Source organism: Lathamus discolor, chromosome 2 (assembly GCF_037157495.1).
Source record: "Lathamus discolor isolate bLatDis1 chromosome 2, bLatDis1.hap1, whole genome shotgun sequence".
In the NCBI taxonomy this organism is placed as follows: Eukaryota; Metazoa; Chordata; class Aves; order Psittaciformes; family Psittacidae; genus Lathamus; species Lathamus discolor.
The window spans coordinates 96,116,343-96,139,090 of record NC_088885.1 but is presented as its reverse complement, the minus strand read 5'-3'; the positions used below and the strand labels follow the sequence as shown (position 1 = coordinate 96,139,090).

General features: G+C 41.9%; 1 protein-coding gene across 1 annotated transcript in view; it reads right to left on the bottom strand.

The window, feature by feature from the left end:
• Positions 1-22,748, bottom strand: part of GALNT12 (polypeptide N-acetylgalactosaminyltransferase 12) — a 52,735-nt gene that overhangs the window by 7,933 nt on the left and 22,054 nt on the right. Inside the window, exons 6-8 of the mRNA XM_065667803.1 lie at positions 13,917-14,093; positions 11,206-11,337; positions 4,241-4,354 (exon numbers count right to left, since the gene is read on the bottom strand). Of these exons, the coding sequence (XP_065523875.1) occupies positions 4,241-4,354; positions 11,206-11,337; positions 13,917-14,093 (423 nt within the window). The remainder of the gene's footprint in view (positions 1-4,240; positions 4,355-11,205; positions 11,338-13,916; positions 14,094-22,748) is intronic.

The window sequence follows — 22,748 nt, the reverse complement described above, 5'->3', positions numbered from 1 at the left end:
CAAACTGATCCATAGCTCAGCAACTAGTAGCTATGCAGCATTTCTTTGCTTCAGAGAACCAGCAGACTCCTTTAAGTGCTACTGAGAAACTTGATGAGGCCTTTTATCCAGTGCCTAGCACTTCTGGGTGATCTATGGGATATGCCCCAGCTGCATCAGTGCTCTGCAGAAGAAGCTATGGAGGCAGATTTCAGCTACATCACCACACCCTGTAACCTACTCTCATCCCTCCCTGTGCCTGGATACTGCTCTTCTGCACATATGAAGAAGTTTGCACTTGATGGGTACAACCAGCAGAGAGGATACCAGGTCTGATACCCCTTTCACAGAAAACCCAAGGACTTTGCTAAGCTATATGTTTGCCTCTCCCTATTTGCCTCAAATCTATCAGCTGAAAATGGGAATATTGGAGGAAGTACTGCCAGACAAAGCAGGCTGTTCAGTGGTTTCCCATCCTCCTACCACATCAGATCAGCTTCCTGCTATCTTATCTGGGTGCCCTCCATACTGCTTCCCAGCCATACCAGGAAGGGCAGTGGGCTTTATTAGTGTTAAATTTCAAAGCCTTCATTCTCATTTACTGGGGATAGACAATCCCACAAAACTCCAGCAGCCTGAGGTGCAAGCACCAAGTAGCCAACATTTTGTGTATTTTCTGTCTCTCTTCCATATACACACAGGTCCTACCACTGCAGTTGTATCCTCATCTTCTTGCTATAATGAACTCACTAATTTTAAACAACCTACTTACACAACAACTCCTTACACAAAAGCAACTCAAAAGGACTAAAAAGAACAGTCTCACTTAGGCCATGGATTCAAGGAAAAACAGCAACAAATTACCAGGGACCTTAGTTTTCAGAGAGTAGTTTTAGTTACTGAGACATAACGTGGGAGCAGGTGCTGGACTTTATAAATAATCAAGAGCACAGAGCTCTCTCCTCTTGGCACAGTGCACACAGATATTCAGAGGTCACTTTAAGTGGAGAATTGCTTCCAGTGAAAAAAGCTTTTGCAGTTGTCCCCTACAAAACCAGCCACCTGCCAGTAGCACATCATGCCAGAGGATGGGTGTACTGGAGTGTAAGACACAGATGTCTGACCAAGTTAACCTTCATTAATGTTAAATCCTATCAAGATGCTTTTGTATAATAACTTTACTGAGCTGTACTCTGGAGAATAAACTTCATTCCTTTATACCATGAAACAGAGTGAATGTGCAGCAGGGAATACTGTTTGAGGAAGAAAGTGATGAATCGTGGAACAAACACTGCAACTAGAAGAAGGAATGAGAAAAAGACTAAAGGATTCAAAATGGGAGCTAGGCAGGAAAGGAGAAAGGCATGTGAAAAGGAGCAAAACATGACCTAGTCTGGGCAGTAACTGGGGGAAGAATAAGTGAGAGGAGAGACAGAGCAAGGGTGTTAGCAAAAGGCTGTGAGACAGCAGCATGGGAAAGAAAGTGTTAAGTAGCATGGAGTGAAGAAACTGCCACTGTCTATGATACATGGTGCTGGACAGGGGACTGCATGGAAGCTTTGTAACGAGGGTTTGCTGCTAAAGCTGTATATATGTAATGAGTAATGAGAACAGATTGGAGAAGAACAGGCAGAAGAGTTCTGTATTAGAATGCCAGATTCCCTTCCAAGGACAATCAGAAGTTAAGGGCTACCTGCTGTTTAGCAAACATCTGTGAAACTCTGAAATGCCCTGCTCACCTTAACACAACTAGATGACAAACCTGGTCACCATCAGCTCCATCAGCTGACAGTGACGGATGTGCATGTGGGAGATTTGACTGTTTCAATCCTGCCACTGTCACCTGCCAACTGAGCTAAGGAATTGACACCACCAGGAGCAGCCTGCTACCTTTGAAGAACAACTGTCAAAAGGTGGGGGACAGGAAGGAAATAGAAATATCCTGCTAGTATGTTTCACGGGTATTTGTGAGCCAGAAAAGAAGGTGCAAGTTCAGCAACCCTGACTTCCATTTCCTGTCTCACTTGTGCTTCTACGTCTTGTCTTATTTTAGCCTCCTGCAAGTTCTGCCTGCTGTTCACTTCCCTTGCAGATACTACTCATACCCTCATTTGCAATCGGTATCTCCACTGAAGGGGTCTACAGTGATTCAGCTTGTTTCATGCTCCTTGTCTTCCTCTGTCACACGAGGCTCCTTACCTCTGTCACAAGCTTCTTCTGCCCCCTGTCACCTTGGCCCCCTTTCCCTGGTTCCATGCCTTTTGCCCATTTCCTGTGTTTGGCATTCCCTCCTCAGGCTCTGCAATTCTCCGTGTCACCTCCTATTTTCTTTCATGGGTTTATATTGCAGCCAGGCAGTTTCTCCATTTCTCCTGCTGCCTGGATGCCAGCAGAGGGAGCGCTAATTGCACCGCTCCTACAGCATCGGTGCTCTCAGCCTGGTGCTGCTATTGCAGGTGTGTCGCACCATCAGCAGAGATGTCAGAGCATTACTATCCAGTAATGTGGTATCTTTGCAGCAAATTCAGTTAATCTCTTAGTGCTAGCTAAACAAAGGATAACTGTAAAAGTGTCATGACAACACATCTCTTAGTTGCACTCCTCTTTTGCTTTCACCTTTTGACCTATATCATTATTTTTTCTTGGTGGAAAATTCAAACAAACTTTTTTTCCTCAGAAAAATACCAAAAGACTCAACCCCTCTTCTCTTGTAATCTAAAAAAAAAAATAAATCTAAAAATGCCTTTTGTGTTTTGAGTATGCAATCCCATACTTGAAATACTTCTTAATCTACTATAGCAATCAACTCTTCCTCATAAGGAAGTGGCTTAACTCTGTTGTCTGGTTATCAACTCATCTATATAGGTGTATACAAGTGTACTAACTTGTGCACGAAGTTGAACTGGAGGAGTAAAATGGGGTGGTGTGGTGTGACTTAATGCACTTGACATACATCTGTCAGTACAGAGATCCTTTGGCTTTTATGATGCAAGATTCTCTGCCTGCCTTACCATGCATCCTGGTCTCCAGGATAGAAACATAAGGAAAGTTAAGACATAAACTGATAAATAATACTAAAAACCAGAAAAGTTTGTTGTTAGTACTTAAGGCAACAAACTTGCTACCAAAACCAAATCTACTTTCTTCTAAAATACAAAAACCATAGTGCTAAGACTATTGTTTTCCTTTTCTTATTTAAAATGTAATTCATATTAGAAGCTTCTTTCTTAATACAGACTTGCTTTTCACTCCTCAAGCTTGTATATATTTATAAAGCAAAGTTGAGAAAGATAACAAATACACTGCTTATCTGCCACATCTCTGGTTCTTTCCCAAACTTGTTTTTCCTTTCCTAACTGAATGTTTGGGTTAATTTCCTTAAGAAAAATAAAATAAAATCCCAAAGAGTAAAGCCACCCAAGCCGTCAACTTTAGGTACTTACTCTCAACAAAGACCTTGGTTATTTCTCTACCCCTCCCCACTAGAAGCATGCTACATGGTCTAATCTGGGTTAGAAGCCAAAAATCAAGCTAGATAGGGAAGTACATGTTACATGCCACAGAAACACTAAACCTTAATTCTAAGAGGTGGCCACTCAAAACCATGCAAAACAACCACTGTAAATTGGCACATGGTGCCCATAAACACTTTTAACATGGCATTATGCAGAGAGCTTTATGGGTATCGTAACTAATCACAAATGCACACACTTTCAATCAGCAGGGAGAAAAACACCAGCAAGCATTTTCAGCTTCAGAAGTTAAAACCAGGAAAGGAATAATGAAAGTGTTAGAGGGATCCCTACTCCCCAGGATTCTGGGGCACAAGCCCAAGATGACATTTCTCTACTGTGGAGTTCAGGAGAAGATGCCATCCAAAACCACTTGCACAGTTAAGACAAGCATGAAGAGGAAAAGACATGATGACAGACACAGGCAGAACTAGGTGAGGTTTGCAATATTATTAAGGGCTTTGGAGACATGGACAGACAAAAGCTCAGAGATGTGCTGGTCTGCCCAAGACCAGCTGGAGGTGAGCGAACATTGGCCTAATAAACACTACAGCTGCACTGCTGTGCTATTAACCCCTGCTAGTGAGCTCTGTGGAAAGGTATAATTAAGGTATGTATGAGTTCCCTCATCTGGGTAGACTCATCTTCAGAATTAAGAAAATCTGACCTGGAGATACATCAAAATTGCATTACCATACTTTTTTACATTACAACCGTGTTAGTCAGAATTAAAGTAAACCAAATCTTACCTGATTTTGTCCCATGCCATGACATGGGTACAGTATGATCCTGTGTCCGGTTACTTGATGTTCATTTGTAGGGTTATAATCAAAACAGAAGTTTGCCATTCCTCTATTCTTCAGCTAATCAAAACAAGAATATTTTAAAGTATTAAACTAAGGAAAATATGCTGTAGTCACTTTACAGCCATCCTGCTGGGCTGTGAGGTTTATATCCTAGAGCTAGAGCAAATTAACTTGAGTAGATCAAATGGATCCAATGGCAACATCTCTCTGACTAGTGTGAAATAAAACTGTTGGGACCATCTTGACTTTGGGCATTGAAGCAGACAGGCTTCCCCTAGGAATGACACCGTGTTCCTGTGTATTTACAAATGAAGGAACTATGAAAAGCTGTGTTGAAACCCAGCAAGCCAGCAACTTGCATGGAACAGAAGAGTCAGCTATGTCTTCCCCCACCCCCAGGATGCACTTGTTCAGTTTTTTGTTATGAAGACTACATACTTTTCTGAGTTTGCCAAATGGGAGATATTACACGGATTTGTTCTCAAAAGGATTCCAGTACCCTCCTGGGGTTGAACAAGCAGACAGATTTTAAGGCAGATTTTAAGAACAGTATCTTACACATCAAAGTGGGTAACATAGATCTTTGGAGACAGACACTAGGTGTGACATTAAACATTCTTTACCAGTGTGGTTGATCTCTGACACACAAGGTGCATAACTTCTAGATTAAATTTTAAAGCATTAAGTCACCTCATTTTAAAAACATCAGGCTAATTATCAGGGACTTGCATTTAAGTATTAAGGAGGCAAAAGTGACTGAAAATAAGTTAAACAATGTCATAACAATTACTGACTCCTAGTATTAGCCACTTAACCGAATTTAAAATTACACAAGGCAAAAGAGGTTCTGCAAGCATAGGTTCAAGCTGAATGCCCCCGTTACTGAATGTAATTATATCACAGACAAAAAGAATAAGCATAGTAAATCTCAGAAGAGTTAGCTCAGCAAGGTGTAATTTCACTGCTCTTAACTAGTCATGATAATTGCATCCTCGATTCTCAATGGGGAGAATGGATAGACAGGAAGGGACTGCAGAAGGCTAAAACCAAACAAACAAGACAAACCCTGCAGGACCTAAACTCACCACAGAGCTAACCACACAAGTTGAAAAAGTAAATATTTGTGTTCTACATACATTTTGCTTTCCTAACTTCTGTTTTTATTGCTACCCAACGTCCTCTTTCCACTGCTTTGTGCCTATTCCCGCTGAATGACAGCCAAGCTCTCGGTGCTCTGCATGCCTGGGCTGCTGGCCCAAGCCAACAGTAATACAGAGGGGCTCCGGAGGACCACCAAGGGCTTGGGGCCCCTTGCAGGCCTGCTGGGGCTGTGAAGCTCTCCTGCCAGAGCCAAATATATAAACATAGAAGTAAAGCCCTTCCCTTACAGGCTTTGCCTCTTAATTCCTCTCTGAACATGCTTCCACTAGCATTTGGTGGAATTTTTCAGTACAAGACAAACCAACATGTGAATTTGGTGTTTGATAAAATTGATCCTTACTTTACCAGAAGCAAAAACACCTCCCTGGGCACCCTTTCTACAGAAAGCACAGCTTGGTTTGTTGGGAACCCACTAAGCTGCTGCACCCCTCCCTTGAGTTGTCAGAAGACATTTCATTTACTTTCATAACACTAGGCAAGTACCACACCTCCAAAAATAGGAAAGTTTATTTTACAGATGATTTTAACACTACCGTGTAACGACGTAAACCAAACAATAAGCTTCTCATCTTTCTACATTCTACATCAAGAACGTGCAGACATATTCCTAAACATACGTGGCCCATATCTCAACCTATTTCTTTTAGTTTGTTTTATCAGACATCAGCAGATATTCTTCTACACCCACACTTCATCAGGAAGCCTAATAGATATTCAAGACATAATTTGCGGGCATAGTCCATACTAAGCTGTCAGATGACCTGATCTGAAATGATAAAAGATTCGAAAATCTGATCGCTGCACCATTTAGGCAAAAAACTAAAACCCCTCTGTTCCTAGGCAGAAAAAAGTATGAGAAAATTTGTGAAAGTAGTGTTTTTCTCTTGTTAAATGAGAACACAGTTTAAGTTCCCTTTATGTGCAACAGCTCTATCAAAACAGTAATCATCCATTCATTTCTGAAGCTATCTTTATTCCTATATCCACCATAAACACATCATGCAATAAGAACAAAATTTTCTCTGTGACTTACCTTAATTCTTTTGCAGAATGCTGCATTAGAGAAACAGAAGCAAGAAAAAATGTTGATCACCTTGCCATTAAAACACATAGATCTAAAAAGTTCTACCCATGCAGGATTGCTGGCTGCATGTTTCTACAGTGTTTGTCTCCTGTTGAAACATTGCAGGCATACTCTACAGTGCCACCAAGTTACCACTCATTTGCAGGCTGGGACACATAATAAACAGCAGCTACGGAAATATTTACCTCAGACCTTTATCCCTTACTGTTTGGAGAAATTAAAATCTGTTTTTTCCTAACATCTGCACACTTGCATATATTGCCAGAATACAGGTATTAATCCGGTTTTGGGGTTATTTTGAAGATAAAATCTATGTCATGTAACTGCAAGCAACACATCAACAACAGATTTTTGACATTAGAACTTCATTACATTAGTTGGTAAGTACAGTCAGTGGAGCACAGCCAACTTCTCATCCACAAAACAGATCAGAATCCTCTTTATTCCACCACAGTGGCATTGCTGCTGATGCACTAATGGAATGGACAGATGATACTGTGGGACACAGTAAGACGGAAATTTGTAGCAAGTGAACAGCTTCATGGTACTGACCAGTCATAAGCTTTTACCTCAAAAGGTAATCTGAGCAGTCACAGGGGATGATTTTTCTGAGCATATGACATTTTCATATCATGCTTTTTTGAATTAAAAATAGTGAATATCCTCAGATTTCTGTTAAGTTCGTAAATGCAATGCGGAAACAGGTATACAATGCTGATGACTAAGACCCTTTGAAGGAATCAAAATGATGACACACTGCTATTGGAATCCAGTTGCTCACTCCAGCAAGTCCAGATCAACCTGGGAAACTCAAGAACATACAAGCACATGTCTGAAGTGATGCTGTATTTACTTGAGATTAGTATCAAACGCTTGAACTTCTCCCACTTCCTTTAAAAAGGTCTGTCTCAAGCTTTCAGAGGCTGCACAGCCAACACAGTGGTGCATATTTTGCTATGATGGGCATCAGATCTCCAGGTCTAGTCAGTCATAACACTGGGTACAAATTCAATCTCAAGTGGGACAATAGAAATTGTATTATAATGCAGTTTTAAAGGTATGCCCTAGAGAAGGCTGTTTTGGAGCCTGGTGCCTCCGAGGACTTGTAACACCAGACATGCAATAGTCTTCTTGATTATATAACTTAAGCCACATAGTGAAGATCTCTTCTGTAAGCTTGCCCCTACATATCATGTGTTTTTTAGATAATTTACAAAATTCTCTCTTATATGTCACAGCAAAACAAAATTCTTTATAGTTTTAAAGGCTTAAAATCCTTCTTCCTGATTTTTTTAAGGTTATTTTTGGCCTAAATTCAAAGAAAATTGTGACTAAGCATTTGGAATTCACTGAAGATTAGACTGTCGTGAGGGAAAACGTGGAAGGAAATGGCCAACAGAAAACTGCAAGTTTTTGATCTCCCAAATGATTCAGTCAGTCTCAGATGCCTTTAAGGACAGATGATGAAAGAGCCATCAGCTAGATAGCCACAAACATCTATCAGCTTAGTTGCTTCACATCAGCTGGAATAAAGACCAGATAGAAACTGTTTGAGAAGAACAGAGGAAAACTTGTCATATCTGAACATAACGTGGTCTCACCGCCAAGTAATAAAACTTATAGAAAAGGAGAGGTAAAATCCTGATTTTTATGTCAATGCTGTCTTTTTAAAGCAATCTGTATGCCAAGTTCAAAACCAAATTCACTGGCTGACCACAATCTTCAATCTCAGATATGCCAGCAATACTTAGTATGAGGGGAGAAGAACCCTGGCTATTGAACCCTTGCTTTGCAGCCATGCATTTCCACATTCATCAACAACATGAAAAGATCACAGAGCTGCCCGGTTCCTCCATTTTCACCTACCCGCACGATGCAGCGACATCAAAGTACTAATATTAGACACATAAAATGGATCAAAGTTCTTCCTAGAGGTGTCCACACCATCCCATCCCATCCCATCGCAGCTAAGATTTTTAAGCAGACCTAGTCTGGGCTGTGAGGGTGGGCAATCTGCACAGGCCTGGGGTTCAAGTCTTTTGTAAGATTTCACACCGGCTGCAGCAGAAGTACAGTATACACTTCACTGGTAAGTACATGCTCAAGGATAGCCAAATCAGGTGCTATGCCAGCAAGAAAGAGACATCAGTGCTCTGCACAAGAACCTAAAAAGGATTTTCAGCCTTACCAGAAACGCCAACATCTTAATATTTTAACCCACTGTCTACCAGCTTCACTCCCTCCTGCCCCCCAAATAAATTCAACTTAAAAGGTTTAGATCACGTCCAACACAAAGTTCCAAAGCTGCATGGAGCCCAAGAACAAGTTAGAAGTATTTGCCTCATTTCTAGGCCTCAGACAGTTTGTAAGAATGCAATCATAGTTTGGGCACAAATATTAAAAATTTGGTATGTTTAAATAAAATTAACACCAGTATCTATTTGTTAGTGCATGGCACTGAATGCTGCTCAATAATTCTTGCATTTATTTCAATAACGTGGCTGACCTATGGGTAACCTTAGAAAGCTTTTCAACTTCAGTGTAAAGATCTTTAAGGGAGGGAGAAATCCCCATATTCCTTTGCAGTCTCTTTGAACAACTGAATAACCTCACACTAAGCTGTGCTGTTAGCAAAGCCAACACTTTGAAACACAGTATTTTTGTGAACCAGAAAAACACTACACAGCTAAAGCAAGAGTAAAGAACATGATCAATGATTCACTGAAGTTAGCAGATGGGACTCGATATCCACAAAACAGTTGAATCACTAGGTGTCATTTTTGCACTGTCACTTTCTTAGGGTATAACTATACTTTAATTGCATTTTAAACTCTTCCTGGAAAAAAAAGTGCATTCTTATTCTGCTCACAACTAGATGACAGCATTTAAGGATTGATTTTAGAGAAATACACAGAGCACACCTAAATTACACCACAGATACCTCAAGAAGCACTGAACAAGAATTATTATTTCTAGGTATTGCCAACACCTTTGCTGAGGATGACACGTGCAGTTAAATCGTGAAAGAAGCTGCACAAATCCCTTCCCCTCTGAGGGGGTTGAAGCACTGTCACTGCCACCAGTCTCGGCTTTGCTTGAGAGGGCAAAGGATGGAAGTGGAGGGGAGGATAAGGTTACTGAAATGCTTGTGGAAAGTGAGTCTCAACATGTTATTGCTTCAGCTGTCACTGACCTTGTCAGTTAGCAATCCAGCACAAAACAACTGAAAATGAACCAGTGCTGTACTGGGGACCGTTCAAAGTACTTGAGTAATGATGGATATTACCTTTGATGCCAGTGACCACAGAGAGATACCAACTCAAATGCAAGCTCCAAGACGAATGGAGGAGGGTGGCTACTCTCTTGGAGGCTCCCAAAGGCTTTGCTGGCAGATGATGCATTCCCCAGGGGAGCTCCTATAGCTCCCCAAGGGAAAAACTGTTCTCTATGGAAAACTGCAGTATTTCCACATTCGGATCTTTTCCGTTCAACAAGTAAAAAAGCTATTAGGGAAGACTGTGGGGAGACTTGGTTCTTGTGTGTTTTGCACACCCACAATGATCAGGTTTTTTCCTCCACTGAAGGAGATCCAGCAGAGACTGAGTAATTGAAGTGCAGATGGCAGCAAGACAAGACTGTTGTGACACAGGCTGGATGTGATGCAGCAGTGTGGGAATGCAGCTTAGCTAGATCTGCAGAGTGATCAAGTTACCAGCAGAAGTACTTCTAAATCAATGCGGCATTGGTAATCAGGAAGGCATTTTATACAGCTTTGCCTGGCAGAAAGGTGCAGTCTTGTCTTGCTAATAAGACACGCAGCAGATATCTACGCATTTTTCAGACAAGCGGGTATTTGCTGCATCATCTCTGCCTTCATCCCTTTCAAATGAGATTACAGAAATGTGATACACACGGAGCTAGTTTATATTTATTTGTAAGCTGCAAACAGCATAGAAAGTTGTCAACTCTTAAAAAAGGAGAAGGGGATTCTGATACAGAGCCAACAAAAACTACTTGTGAACCTGTGCTGATCTGAAGTGACCTCCACGTTAAAAATTAACACGTTGGTTTTGACATGTAGAATCCTGTATGATCTGTGAGCTCACAGCACCAGCTCCCTCTCCCATAATAATCTTCATCAGATAAAATGTGCAAATACTTGTTTCAATGCACTTTCTATTGGAAGTGGTGGAAATACCCTCCCTGGAAGTGTTCAAGAACTGTGTAGATGAGGCCCTCAGTGTTATGGTTTAGTGGCGGACCTGGCAGTCTTGGGGTAAAGGTTGGACTTAATGATCTTAAAGGTCTTTTCCAACCTAGCTGATTCCGATTCTATTTTCAAGTCAACAACTAAAAAATGAAACACTTTGGTGTTTTAATAAATTAACAAAGTCATCTTTTGTTGCCTTTAACACTCCCAAAGTGTCAATTGGAAGGTGTAATTCCTGGCCACATTGACTGTTCTTCTCCCTTCTCACAGAGCTCCTTCATGAACAGCACCCCCTAGAATAAAATTCTGATAGAAACCACATGTTAAAGCCTACCAATTTTAACTGAATCTGACCAAAATCCCAAACTGATTTTAGCTTAGAAATACCTTGATACTGAGTTAGTAGGAGAGCTCAGAGAACCGCAAGGAGGCCCCTTCTCAGCAGCCACGTACCATTCCAAAGAAGCCTGGTCTGTCCTCAGGTACATGAAGCTCTGGGTACACATTCTCCAAGAACCATTTGAAGTCCTTACATTTCAGCTTCTCTCGAAGGAGTCTCCTTTCTGTCACATCTCCATATGGTTCCTGAAAGAAAAAAAGGAAAAAGAAGAAGGAAACGATTAAAAATAACCCCAACCAGAACAGATGCTCTCTTTTAAATTATCTTTATACATTATTAGGAACCGTATGCTAAAGTGATGAGTAGGACTTTTAGCCAGGAAAAATCCTCATGTTTGGGTGCTGGATTTGATTTCATTATCCTTACATTTGTTAAATGTTGACAAAAAAAGAATTGGAACAGTGAACATAAAGTTTTAAAATATTCTAGAGGACAGTTTGTCTGAGAAAACTCCTCAACTCTGCAAGTAAGGAAGTCCTTGAATACAGATTTCTGGGAAGTGAGATGATGTATTGGAAAATAAAACTCCCTTTAGCTGGATAATTGAAAATCTCAAAAGCAATGAATGAATCTTGAGAATTTTAAACTATTACTCCATGCATTTGCAAATTACCTGTACCAACAGTTTTACAGTTAACTGATGAAATTTATAAAATCTGCTAATGTTTCCTTAGAACTTCACAGTTTCGGTGGGTGGGGAGTATGAAGTCTTAAAACTCCGGAGGAAAGCTTTCATGGCAGACGTTTCCCTGTCTATAGATGGAGCAAAGTTCACATCTTTTCATGTCTCTCTTCAAAAATCTGTCTTTATATTGACTAAGGACTTCAAACAGTCAGGCATGAGATAGCATTTGCAGCCCCAGATTTTTATAGGTTATTTGACATACTCTTTCATCAAACAACATGTATATTTGCATTTCTCAAAGATGTGGAAATATCACTGGAAACACAAAGCTGATATAGAACAGAGGCAAAGATGCGTGCTTGAATAAACAAAGAGCAAGACATATTAGCTCCAAGGTCTGAACATTAATCTTGAAGAGAAACTTTATGGAACCAAATTCTGCAGCCATAGCATCAATCATTTTTTCATTACGCCATGGAACTGGATATTTGGATTAGATGAAGTAAAAGGGTCTGAACTCAACCACTGCAACAACTGGTGCATAGAATACTATAGAAACCAGAGCGCATCCGTGGTAGCTTTGATACGTGCAAAAAAAACCCACACAAGTCTCTGCTGACATCCACACTGTTACAATAAGCCAATATGCATAATTCCCAACACTAACACACAAATATCCTTTAAAGTTCTGTCATCACAGACATAAGTTGCCCAGAACTTTACAAGAAAAACTGTCAGCATTTATTGCTGTTTTCTCATTGTATATGACAAGCAGAATCAGGCTGGCACTGCCTGTGAGCTCCTGTCTTCAGATATACAAACCCCGTATTTCTCATAAAGTCAGACACTAATAATAAAACCTAAATGGCTTTTATGATGTTAAACAATTATCACAAATGCATGGACTATAATAATCTAATTATCCAGTTTAATCCAAAGGAACACAAGATGGAAGCTAACCAAATTCAGCTTCCCCAGTGTCCTCCAGCACATTGTTTAAAAGCCTAATGGTTTCAAGAGCACTTTTTCCCCCAACACATCTATCGCGGTAGACCACCCAAACATGTGGGGGGCTCCCTGTCCCCCTGCCTGATCCTTAAGTTCTGCTCCAGCACAGCCAGAGGTGGGTGCCCAGTAGCCCATCCATCGCATGCACAAAACCAGAAAGCCAGCACTTTGAAAACTTGCTGTGCAAAGAGAAGTGCCTGGGGAGATTAAGCACCTCCAGAAATAAGAAACAGCAAAGAATTATTTCTTTTAGGCCTGAATTTTGAAATCTGTGCCAGAGGTTCATTTAAGGCACTATGTGGATATTTCAGTGTTAGTCTCCCAGCCTACAGGCCCCTCATGATAACTATATCCAAGCTATGAATTTGCACACTGGTTTACAGTTTTGACCTACTCAATTCTGATAGTATTTATCTCCTGAAAAATACAAATGATCTTCTATTTTTTTCCTCATAAAGATATTAACTGTTTTGTTTTTTTAAAAAACCCATCAGAGCTGACACTTCAGACACTTTATTAAGGACATGTTCATCTGAGCTCCCAGGACTGACTTTAATTACTTTAATCTTTGCAATATTGACTTTATTGGGATTTGGTTTTAATCAAACGTCGTGCAGCAGTAAATCAAAGAGGAAAATCCATTTTGTCTTACATCAGTCCAAAGCTTTACAATTATCACAAGGTAAGTAATATTGTTAAGATTATTACCATGCTGTTCACTTAAAGAGCTACTGCTCATTGAAACTTGATGATTAACATTCGTTCAGTGTGTGTCTCTTCTGTAATTCTTTATTGATAGAATCCTGTATGAGCTGTTTCACAGAAGTGCACATTTCAGGCTAAACAGCTCCACCTTCCACCTTACCTGAGTCACCTTGCTTAACTTTATTCCTTCATTTATTCATTTATTCATTTAATATTGACAGAGATTTAGCTGCCTTCTAGTCTTACAGAGTTTCTGACTTTTTTCTATATTACTATATATACACTGACCCTATGCTTGGAAAAAGTTTCAGAAGAAATAAGAAGCAAACATAACAAGCACTTAATGTTAAATATTAGCTTAATTAATACTTATTTCACTGAAAACAAATTCTACTGAAATTCTAAGAATAAGGGACTTGAACTCACCAGGCGAGCATGTGGGTTTCGGTGGTAATAAAGTTCTTTATATTCATCCATCCACACTTCAGCTGCACGCACGCTGTTTGCCAGGGCTTTGGACCGTGAGTAGGGAGCTTGCTTGGGGAAAACGTGACCTACATGGGAGCAAGGGTGGATCTCAAGACTTCCTCCACACTGCCATATCTGAGGAAAGAATTGACATTGTGAGTCATTACTTTGAATCTTTGCAAGCAGAAGGATACAGTAACAATAAGCCTTTGTAAGAATAATACCCCAAGAATATCACGGCACACTATAAGCAACAAGGACAATAATTTTGTGTCTCATTTGATGAATAATCCTTGTGAACTCAGAGCAAATCACTGGGAGTAACAAGGAGATAAATCCATCTCTGGTTTTATATGGTGTGCAATTATTGCCTCCTTAGCTTTATTTCTCTGAAGGCATGATAAGAAATGGTCCACAATATTTCTGCAGGTCTCTGGTCTACAATTCAAGTTATACAGGCCTTATTTAAGCAAACAAGCAAAGAAAGAAAGAACAGGAAAAAGATGAGAGGCATTATTCTTGTCCAAATCCACAGTTCTGGATTTCCGAAGGGCCAACTTTGGCCTCTTCAGTCAACTGCTAAGGGAAGTCTCATGGGAAAGTGTACTAGGCGGTAAAGGGGCTCAAGATAGTTGGTTAGCATTCAAGGACCGCTTCTTCCAAGCTCAGGATCGGAGCGTCCCAATGAGTAGGAAGTCAAGTAAGGGATCTAGGAGACCGGCGTGGTTAAACAAGGAGCTGCTGGGCAAACTCAAGTGGAAAAGGAGAATCTATGGATTATGGAAGGAGGGGCTGGCCGCTTGGGAGGAATATAGGACAGTTGTTAGAGGATGTAGGGAGGCAATTAGGACAGCTAAGGCCTCCTTGGAACTCAATCTTGCTAGTCGGGTTAAAGACAATAGAAAGGGCTTCTTCAAATACATAGCAAATAAAACTAACACAAGAGGCAATATAGGCCCACTGCTGAACGAAGTGGGTACCCTGGAGACAGAGGATATAAAGAAGGCAGAGGTGCTGAATGCCTTCTTTGCCTCTGTCTTTACTCCTGCAGACTCTCCCCGAGGGCCCCGGATTTCTATAGCCCCAGAAGGAGTCAGGACAAAGGAGGAGTTTGCTTTGGTAGATGAGGATTGGGTTAGGGATCAGCTATGCAATCTGGACATCTGTAAATCGATGGGTCCGGATGGAATGCACCCACGGGTGCTGAGGGAGCTGGCGGAGGTCATTGCTAGGCCACTTTCCATCATCTTTGGAAAGTCGTGGGAAACGGGCGAGGTGCCTGAGGATTGGCGGATGGCAAAGGTCACACCAATCTATAAGAAGGGCAAGAAGGAGGACCCGGGTAATTATAGACCGGTCAGCCTTACCTCCATCCCTGGAAAGGTGATGGAACAACTTATTCTTGACTCCATCACTAGGCATATCAAGGATGAGGGGGTCATTAAGAACAGCCAACATGGTTTTATGAGGGGGAAGTCATGTATGACCAACCTTATAGCCTTCTATGAGGAAGTGACTAGGTGGAGGGATGATGGTAGAGCGGTAGATGTAGTTTTTCTTGATTTCAGTAAGGCATTTGATACTGTCTCCCACAGCATCCTCATAGATAAGCTAAGGAAGTGTGGGCTTGACGATCAAGTAGTGAGGTGGATCGAGAACTGGTTGAAAGGAAGAAGGCAGAGAGTTGTGGTCAATGGCGCAGAATCTAGCTGGAGGTCTGTGACTAGTGGAGTTCCTCAGGGGTCGGTGCTGGGACCGGTGCTGTTTAATATTTTCATCAATGACCTGGATGAGGGAACTGAGTGCACCCTCAGCAAGTTTGCTGATGACACAAAACTGGGAGGAGTGGCTGACACACCAGAGGACTGTGCTGCCATTCAGCGAGACCTGGACAGGCTGGAGAGTTGGGCGGGGAGAAACTTGATGAAATTTAACAAGGGCAAGTGTAGAGTCTTGCATCTGGGGAAGAACAACCCCATGTACCAGTACAGGTTGGGGGTTGACCTGCTGGAAAGTAGTGAACGGGAAAGGGACCTGGGGGTCCTGGTGGATAGGAGGATGACCATGAGCCAGCAATGTGCTCTTGTGGCCAAGAAGGCAAATGGCATCTTAGGGTGCATTAGAAAGGGAGTGGTTAGTAGGTCAAGAGAGGTTCTCCTCCCCCTCTACTCAGCCTTGGTGAGGCCGCATCTGGAATATTGTGTCCAGTTCTGGGCCCCTCAATTCAAGAAGGACAGGGAATTGCTTGAAGGAGTCCAGCGCAGAGCCACAAAGATGATTAAGGGAGTGGAACATCTCCCTTATGAGGAGAGGCTGAGGGAGCTGGGTCTCTTTAGCTTGGAGAAGAGGAGACTGAGGGGTGACCTCATCAATGTTTACAAATATGTAAAGGGTAGGTGTCAGGATGATGGAGCTAGGCTTTTTTCAGTGATATCCAGTGATAGGACAAGGGGCAATGGGTGTAAACTGGAGCATAGGAAGTTCCACGTTAACATCAGGAAGAACTTCTTTACTGTAAGAGTGACAGAGCACTGGAACAGGTTGCCCAGGGGGGTTGTGGAGTCTCCTACACTGGAGATATTCAAGGCCCGCCTGGACAAGTTCCTGTGTGATGTACTGTAGGTTACCCTGCTCTTGCGGGGGGGTTGGACCAGATGATCTTTTGAGGTCCCTTCCAACCCTTGGGATTCTGTGTGGATTCTGTGAAATTAACCATGCAAATGGCAGCCTTAGAAAGTAATTGATGACCAGTAACTGATTTCTTACCAGAAATCTTTGTCCATATTCTACTGGAAAAACAGGGTAAGGTTGTCGTAACACTGGAGAATGGTAAGTTGTGTTCCCATTTCTATATGCACTCTCAGAAGAGAGGCATAGGTACCTGGTCATAAAATAAAACTAACTTTTTTCATTGGAAAGCTAGGAAAGGAACCGAAGACCTAACACATTAAAAGAAAAAGACAAATTCTGTAACTAACTCATGGTGGTTAAACTAGCACGAGTGAAACAACCTCCACTATTTAAAGCAATATTCCTACTTGCTGTCAAGGAAAATGCTTGAACCTGAATGTGGAATTGGCAGAACTCACTCTGTCCTTGTGCTCATACTCATGCCTCTGGCTCCCCAGGGCAAGGAAATTGTACACCCCTTGAGAAAAAGCCCATAAATGACCACTGAGTGAATACATTAGCCTCAGTACTCTACAGATTTTTGTAATTGTCTCTTCTCTTTTCAAAACCACAGATTTTTGGCAGTCCATCTATACACCTATACTTTCCCATCAGCCATTCTGTTCTCAAGTTTGATATAATGAAAGGAAAGCACAGCTAGGTATTTCCTATGTAATAGAGTGTGCAATCACAGTTTTGTTTCTGAAGGGTGCCCAAAACACAGTTTCTGAAACTTAGTCATATGGACAAACTATCACCAACAGCTCCAACAGACTTTCCACAGATTTTTGAGAACTAGCACTCCAGCAGGCTAATTCTCCTAGTGTGTTCAACCATGCATAGGTGGCACCTCGTCTTTCCTTTATAACTGGAGGACATAGGAAATTAGCTGGAAAATGCTTAAAGGGTAGAGGTCTGACAACATTCTTGTATTATACATACATTTGTAATTACATGCTATTCAAATAAACACAGCAGGAGTGAAAGCTATGAGGGGGCAAATAAAACTTCTCTACCTAACAGTGACAAAAGTTCAGTGATGGGACTCCTCACCTCTCTCCCTGGGACTTTCAGGGGCCTAGAAAGCCACTACAGTTGAAGACACTTCTTAAGTTACTCATGATTTCTATTTTCTTAATTTAGAAATCAATTAACATCTCCATTGATTTGGTTTTGGATAATGACATCAGACCTTCGTGTATGGCACAATACTGTGCTTAACAAAACTGTAAGTGCTCTAATACATCTATTTACTTTTAAAACAAACCACTTCCTTAAAGGTATAGGAAATTCATTATTCAGCTCTAGGGAGCACTGGATAATCTTTACTTCCTGGATTTAAAACTTTAATTTCTTGCTTGTCATGTGAGGTTTTGCTTTTTAGGTAAGCAGTGTATTTGTCATTTGAACTGGAAGATAATTAAAGGAATTATACAAGAAATATAGATTTCCATACTAATCTTTTAAACAATCTGCATATTTGCACATATAAGTTACACTACTACCATTTTGGAAGTTGATATGAAACCAGCTACCTACTTTCACTTTAAGATCTCCCTTTCTGAGATTCATTTCAAAACAATAGCTTTCTTACATTATTTCTGTATCCAGTGTTACTTTTTTTGAAGTTGAAATTTATCACACAAGGATATGAGGAACAGACAGACCATAAAAACTACTGAAGTAAAATTGTACTGAACTTAAGAGGAAAGCACATTATTCTACTTTCCTGTGATGAAGTCTGATTTAAATGGAGTAATATAGGCTGACCATACCTCTGTTAAATTGCTGGCATGAACAGAATTTCACAACAGCTGAATTTTCATTAATTAAAATTCTACATTTCTCTACAAAATAACCACAGGTTGCTAAGCAATGCTTATTTAATTCTGCTTCTTTCATCAAAACAGTTCAAAACCACTCATCTTCCTATTACCAAAAAAACCCTGAATTACATATATTTCAGCTAAACAATTCTCATAAAGGTTTATTTTTACTTTAATGGAAAACATTTTAGCCTCTCTCTAAGATCACATACAAATTAACAGCCTTAAAATCAAGGAATTCAATAGAGAAACTAAAGTTGATCACTAAATGCTAAGTAAGTGACTGAAGATTTTCCCCTAAAAAAATTTCAATCTTCTGTAACAAAGAAACACATTAGATTTAATGCATACTTCCATGCTCATGTGCATATAAATGTGTTTCTTTACTAGGTTTGGCTACCTTGCAGCTCTCATTCTAAAAGCATACTTTTTTCCTTCACTGTACAAGGAAATGAAGGTGACATTCCTTTTTACTTTCACTTTCATCTGGATGTATGCAGACTATCGATACTTTCTTCTTTCCTCTTCAGAGACAGATGGTGGCATTATGAAAAGCTACAATAAATGTTCAGGTCTTGCCTTGGATCCCCATCTCTGCCAGAGTCTCTGGTCAACTGATCTAATGCTGGGTCGATAAACTCCAAATTAGAGAAGTTCTGTAAGCTCTACCATCTCCATTCTAATGTTTTAGGACTCTGGAAGAATTAAGAAATAAAAAATGGATGCCGACTCCTGAACAAACTGGAAAGCACGCAGTTCCATTTCCCCTCTCTGCTGCGATTTTGCTGGCTGGCTGGTGGCTGTGGTGCTCACCCCTGATCTGCTGGGAGCTGGGTGGCCAGAAGGTCCTCCCCAGCCACTCAAACCCATCCTGGCTGCTCCTGCCACAAGACAGATTTACAGATCCAGGCAGAAGGAAGCAGTACTAAATAACAGAAAAAAGATGACCTGAGGCAACTGGAAGCATATGATCCAGGCTCACGGGCTATGAAATTTACTTATCAGTAAATAACTTTCCCTTTTTGCACATGCCCGGTTTTCTCTCATGCTGCGATGGTGGGTTGAAGGACAGACCACAAGGGTATCAAGCACTGGTCCTCAGAAACAAACTCACACTGCAGTGCCACTAGCAGGAACAAGAACAGAGTCGGGGGGAAACCTGGTTGCAGCTTCTCCCTGCCTCGCTCCATGTACAGGAGGGAGAAGATGAAAGGGCATGTTTTGCATCCCTCAGAAGGAGACATTTCAATGCCCATTATGCTCATGAAGTGAAATTTTATCTACCCTAATAGCATTAAGCAATCCAAAATCAAGGCACATTGACTCGATCCTGCATTGAGCACGCAGCTTCCATCTCTCTTAGTCATCATGCTTTTAGCTGAAGCTGTGTCCTTGTTGCACCTCTCAAAACCACAAAGAATTTCTTCAGTTTACAATAATTGAAGTATGAGAAGGAGAGGCTTGAGGAAAAGTCCTTTCATATCATCAGGAGAGGGTGGTGTTTTCAGAGACACGAAGAACAATAATTTACAGTGGTTTTCAGTACACCTGCTCCTAATTTTCAGGTCTGGTAGGTCTAGAAACAGCAGAATTAACACTGACTTATCCCTCTTGACCTTTTTGAGCACTGCGGGCAAGCCAGAAGAACACAATTAAGCAATACCACTGCATTCTGCTCTCTTCCACTGTAATCCTCACTGCAGGAAGCACAAGTACAGGGGCTCTATATCAAACAGAAGAAAGCATGTTGTGTACAATACCCACATTCTACTGGCAATCTGCACTAGTAACATTAACACACCCAGGCGCATTCACTGGCCATCACACAGCCTGTCCTGCAGAACTCTTGGTCTCCCAGAAGAGCAGCTCAATTCACCTGCAGCTTGCAGGCATCCACACCAGTCTCTCTGCTTCCTTGTTTAAGCACTTCTGTTAGACTTCATGAGCCATTTTCCCACTCTCAGCCTGGTGCACGGCACACTGTATGCCTGTGGAGGCTGGAGGACTGTCCTGAGACCCCAGGCTTTAGCACCCATGTGCCATGTCATCCGCCTATGGCAGCACGCCTGTGCAAACCCCACAGTTCGCTGGCTCCTGGATGTCCTGCTGCTGCTCTTTTTCTGCTTTTCCACGCTGAAGGAGTAAATGCACTGCTCAAACATGCTGCTCACCCCTTGGGGTCAAACACCTGGTTCAGGGGAGCTCATGACAACAAAAATGAGACTTGCTGTCCGAGCCTCGTAGAGGTCAATGGATAACGGTACCTTGGGTCTAAAGCAGCAGCCAGTGCAGGGGCACTCCGTGTCATACAGGGCAGGGTCAGACCTGTCCTGTCTGCAAGCCTTGGTCTCCCTAAAAAGCAGAAAGCCAAGAACTGGATGCAGAAAGGGCTATCTTCAAGGCTTTCTACAAGAAGCTGTATAAAGCTCCCACAATCCATTTCAGAGGAGAACCACTGCCATCTAGGGCAGTGCTACTCCTAACTACTGCTGGTTAGGGGGCAACCATATTGGTGCCACCAAAACTGTGACAGCCAGGGCCACAGAAGACTGCAGGCATTTCAGAAATGTTAAGTAGATTTTGCAATGAGTTGTCAACTGTGGCTGTTGTTGTATCCAAGCTTGCTGCTTTGGGAGAAACTTATGCATTGGTGCAAATTTCTGCTGAGGCAGAGCATGTATGATTCTATGACTCTATGCAGTACCACTTTCAAAAGCAGCATCCTCTCCACCTCATCGGTGCTTGGTCTCGTTGCATGTGCAACAGCAGACACAAACAAGAGCCTGCAAGAGCCAGCCTTGCTCAAGAGATGCACGTATCCAACATGCTTGCTACTGTTATGCTGTATTTGTGGGAGGTAACGTCATGCTTTCTGATGTAGGTTGCTGCTAAACTGGCAGTCTCCTGTCTCTCTTTAGTTTTCTGCTGCAGGGTGTCATAGCTGAGAAACTGGAGAAACACAGCAAGCCTCAGGTCAGTAAGCATCTGTACCCAAAATGTGTGACTCTCATTGTCATCACCCCTCTCTGTCCTTCAGTAAGCAAGAAAAACAGGGATGGCATGCACTGCCAGGCTGCTTTCTAGTTTAACCTACCTTGGGTTGCAACTGATGATCAGCACAGCTTCTTTGGGCTCCCAAGTATAAGACCAGTCTATTGCTACTCCTGGCTCCCTGAGCAGCCTCTCACAGAATCACAGAATCACAGAATCCCAAGGGTTGGAAGGGACCTAAAAAGATCATCTAGTCCAACCCCCCTGCAAGAGCAGGGTAACCTACAGTACATCACACAGGAACTTGTCCAGGCGGGCCTTGAATATCTCCAGTGTAGGAGACTCCACAACCCCCCTGGGCAACCTGTTCCAGTGCTCTGTCACTCTTACAGTAAAGAAGTTCTTCCTGATGTTAATGTGGAACTCAAAAGGAGGTATAACAATAATTTCATCAAGAGCTACTTCACAGATCCTGACCCTGCGACTGAGCAAATATCCCATAGAAAGGAAATCCCTTCCAGTGGAAAGAGGGGACCCATTGCAACAATCAGTGCTACACCAGAACTGGAGACAGCTGGGAGACTCTTGCTTCAGAAGGTCACAGAGCTGATGGAGCTGGATAGGCTGTGCATTTGGACTTACAGGCCAGAAACATTTCCCTATGTGAGTAAGGAGGTGGTCATAAATTCAGATCAAACAGCAATTCCAGCTGAGAGATCCCCCTCCAGACAGAAGCCATGTCAACTCCAGCTATGTGCTTATTATCCTCCCTTATCCTTATCCTTTTCTTTCCTTATTTTTGTGCCCTCTTTGCTAGGATTTACGCGCTACAGCCAGCAGGAGACAGGAACAGCAACCAGGAAGACTCCATGCTTCTCTGGTTAACAAGCAGACATCAAGTGAGACAGCCTACTGATACCTCCTTTCTCAAGAAAGTGGTTTTGTAACATTACAGTAGTACTTAGCCCTGAAATCTGGTGTCAGCTGGTAAAAAAAAAAAAATCGACACAAAGACATGAACCTGCCTCACACCTGAGCACTGGTCCCCAGTGGGGTACAGCTCTACAGTTCCTAGAGATTTTTACAGCTTTTATACAAACTTCTCCTGAAGTGAAACAGAAAAAGAGTCTTAAAGAACTGCAGGGACTGGCGCATCCTGCCCCACAGGTAACTGCCACCTGCTGCCTCCTGCTAACTCCCAGCAATCACAGTGAGAGCCATGAGTCACATTAGAGAATTATACACATTTCTTTCCAACGATTCTCTTCAAGCCGCAGAATGTAAGCTTCGTCTGCTAACATCA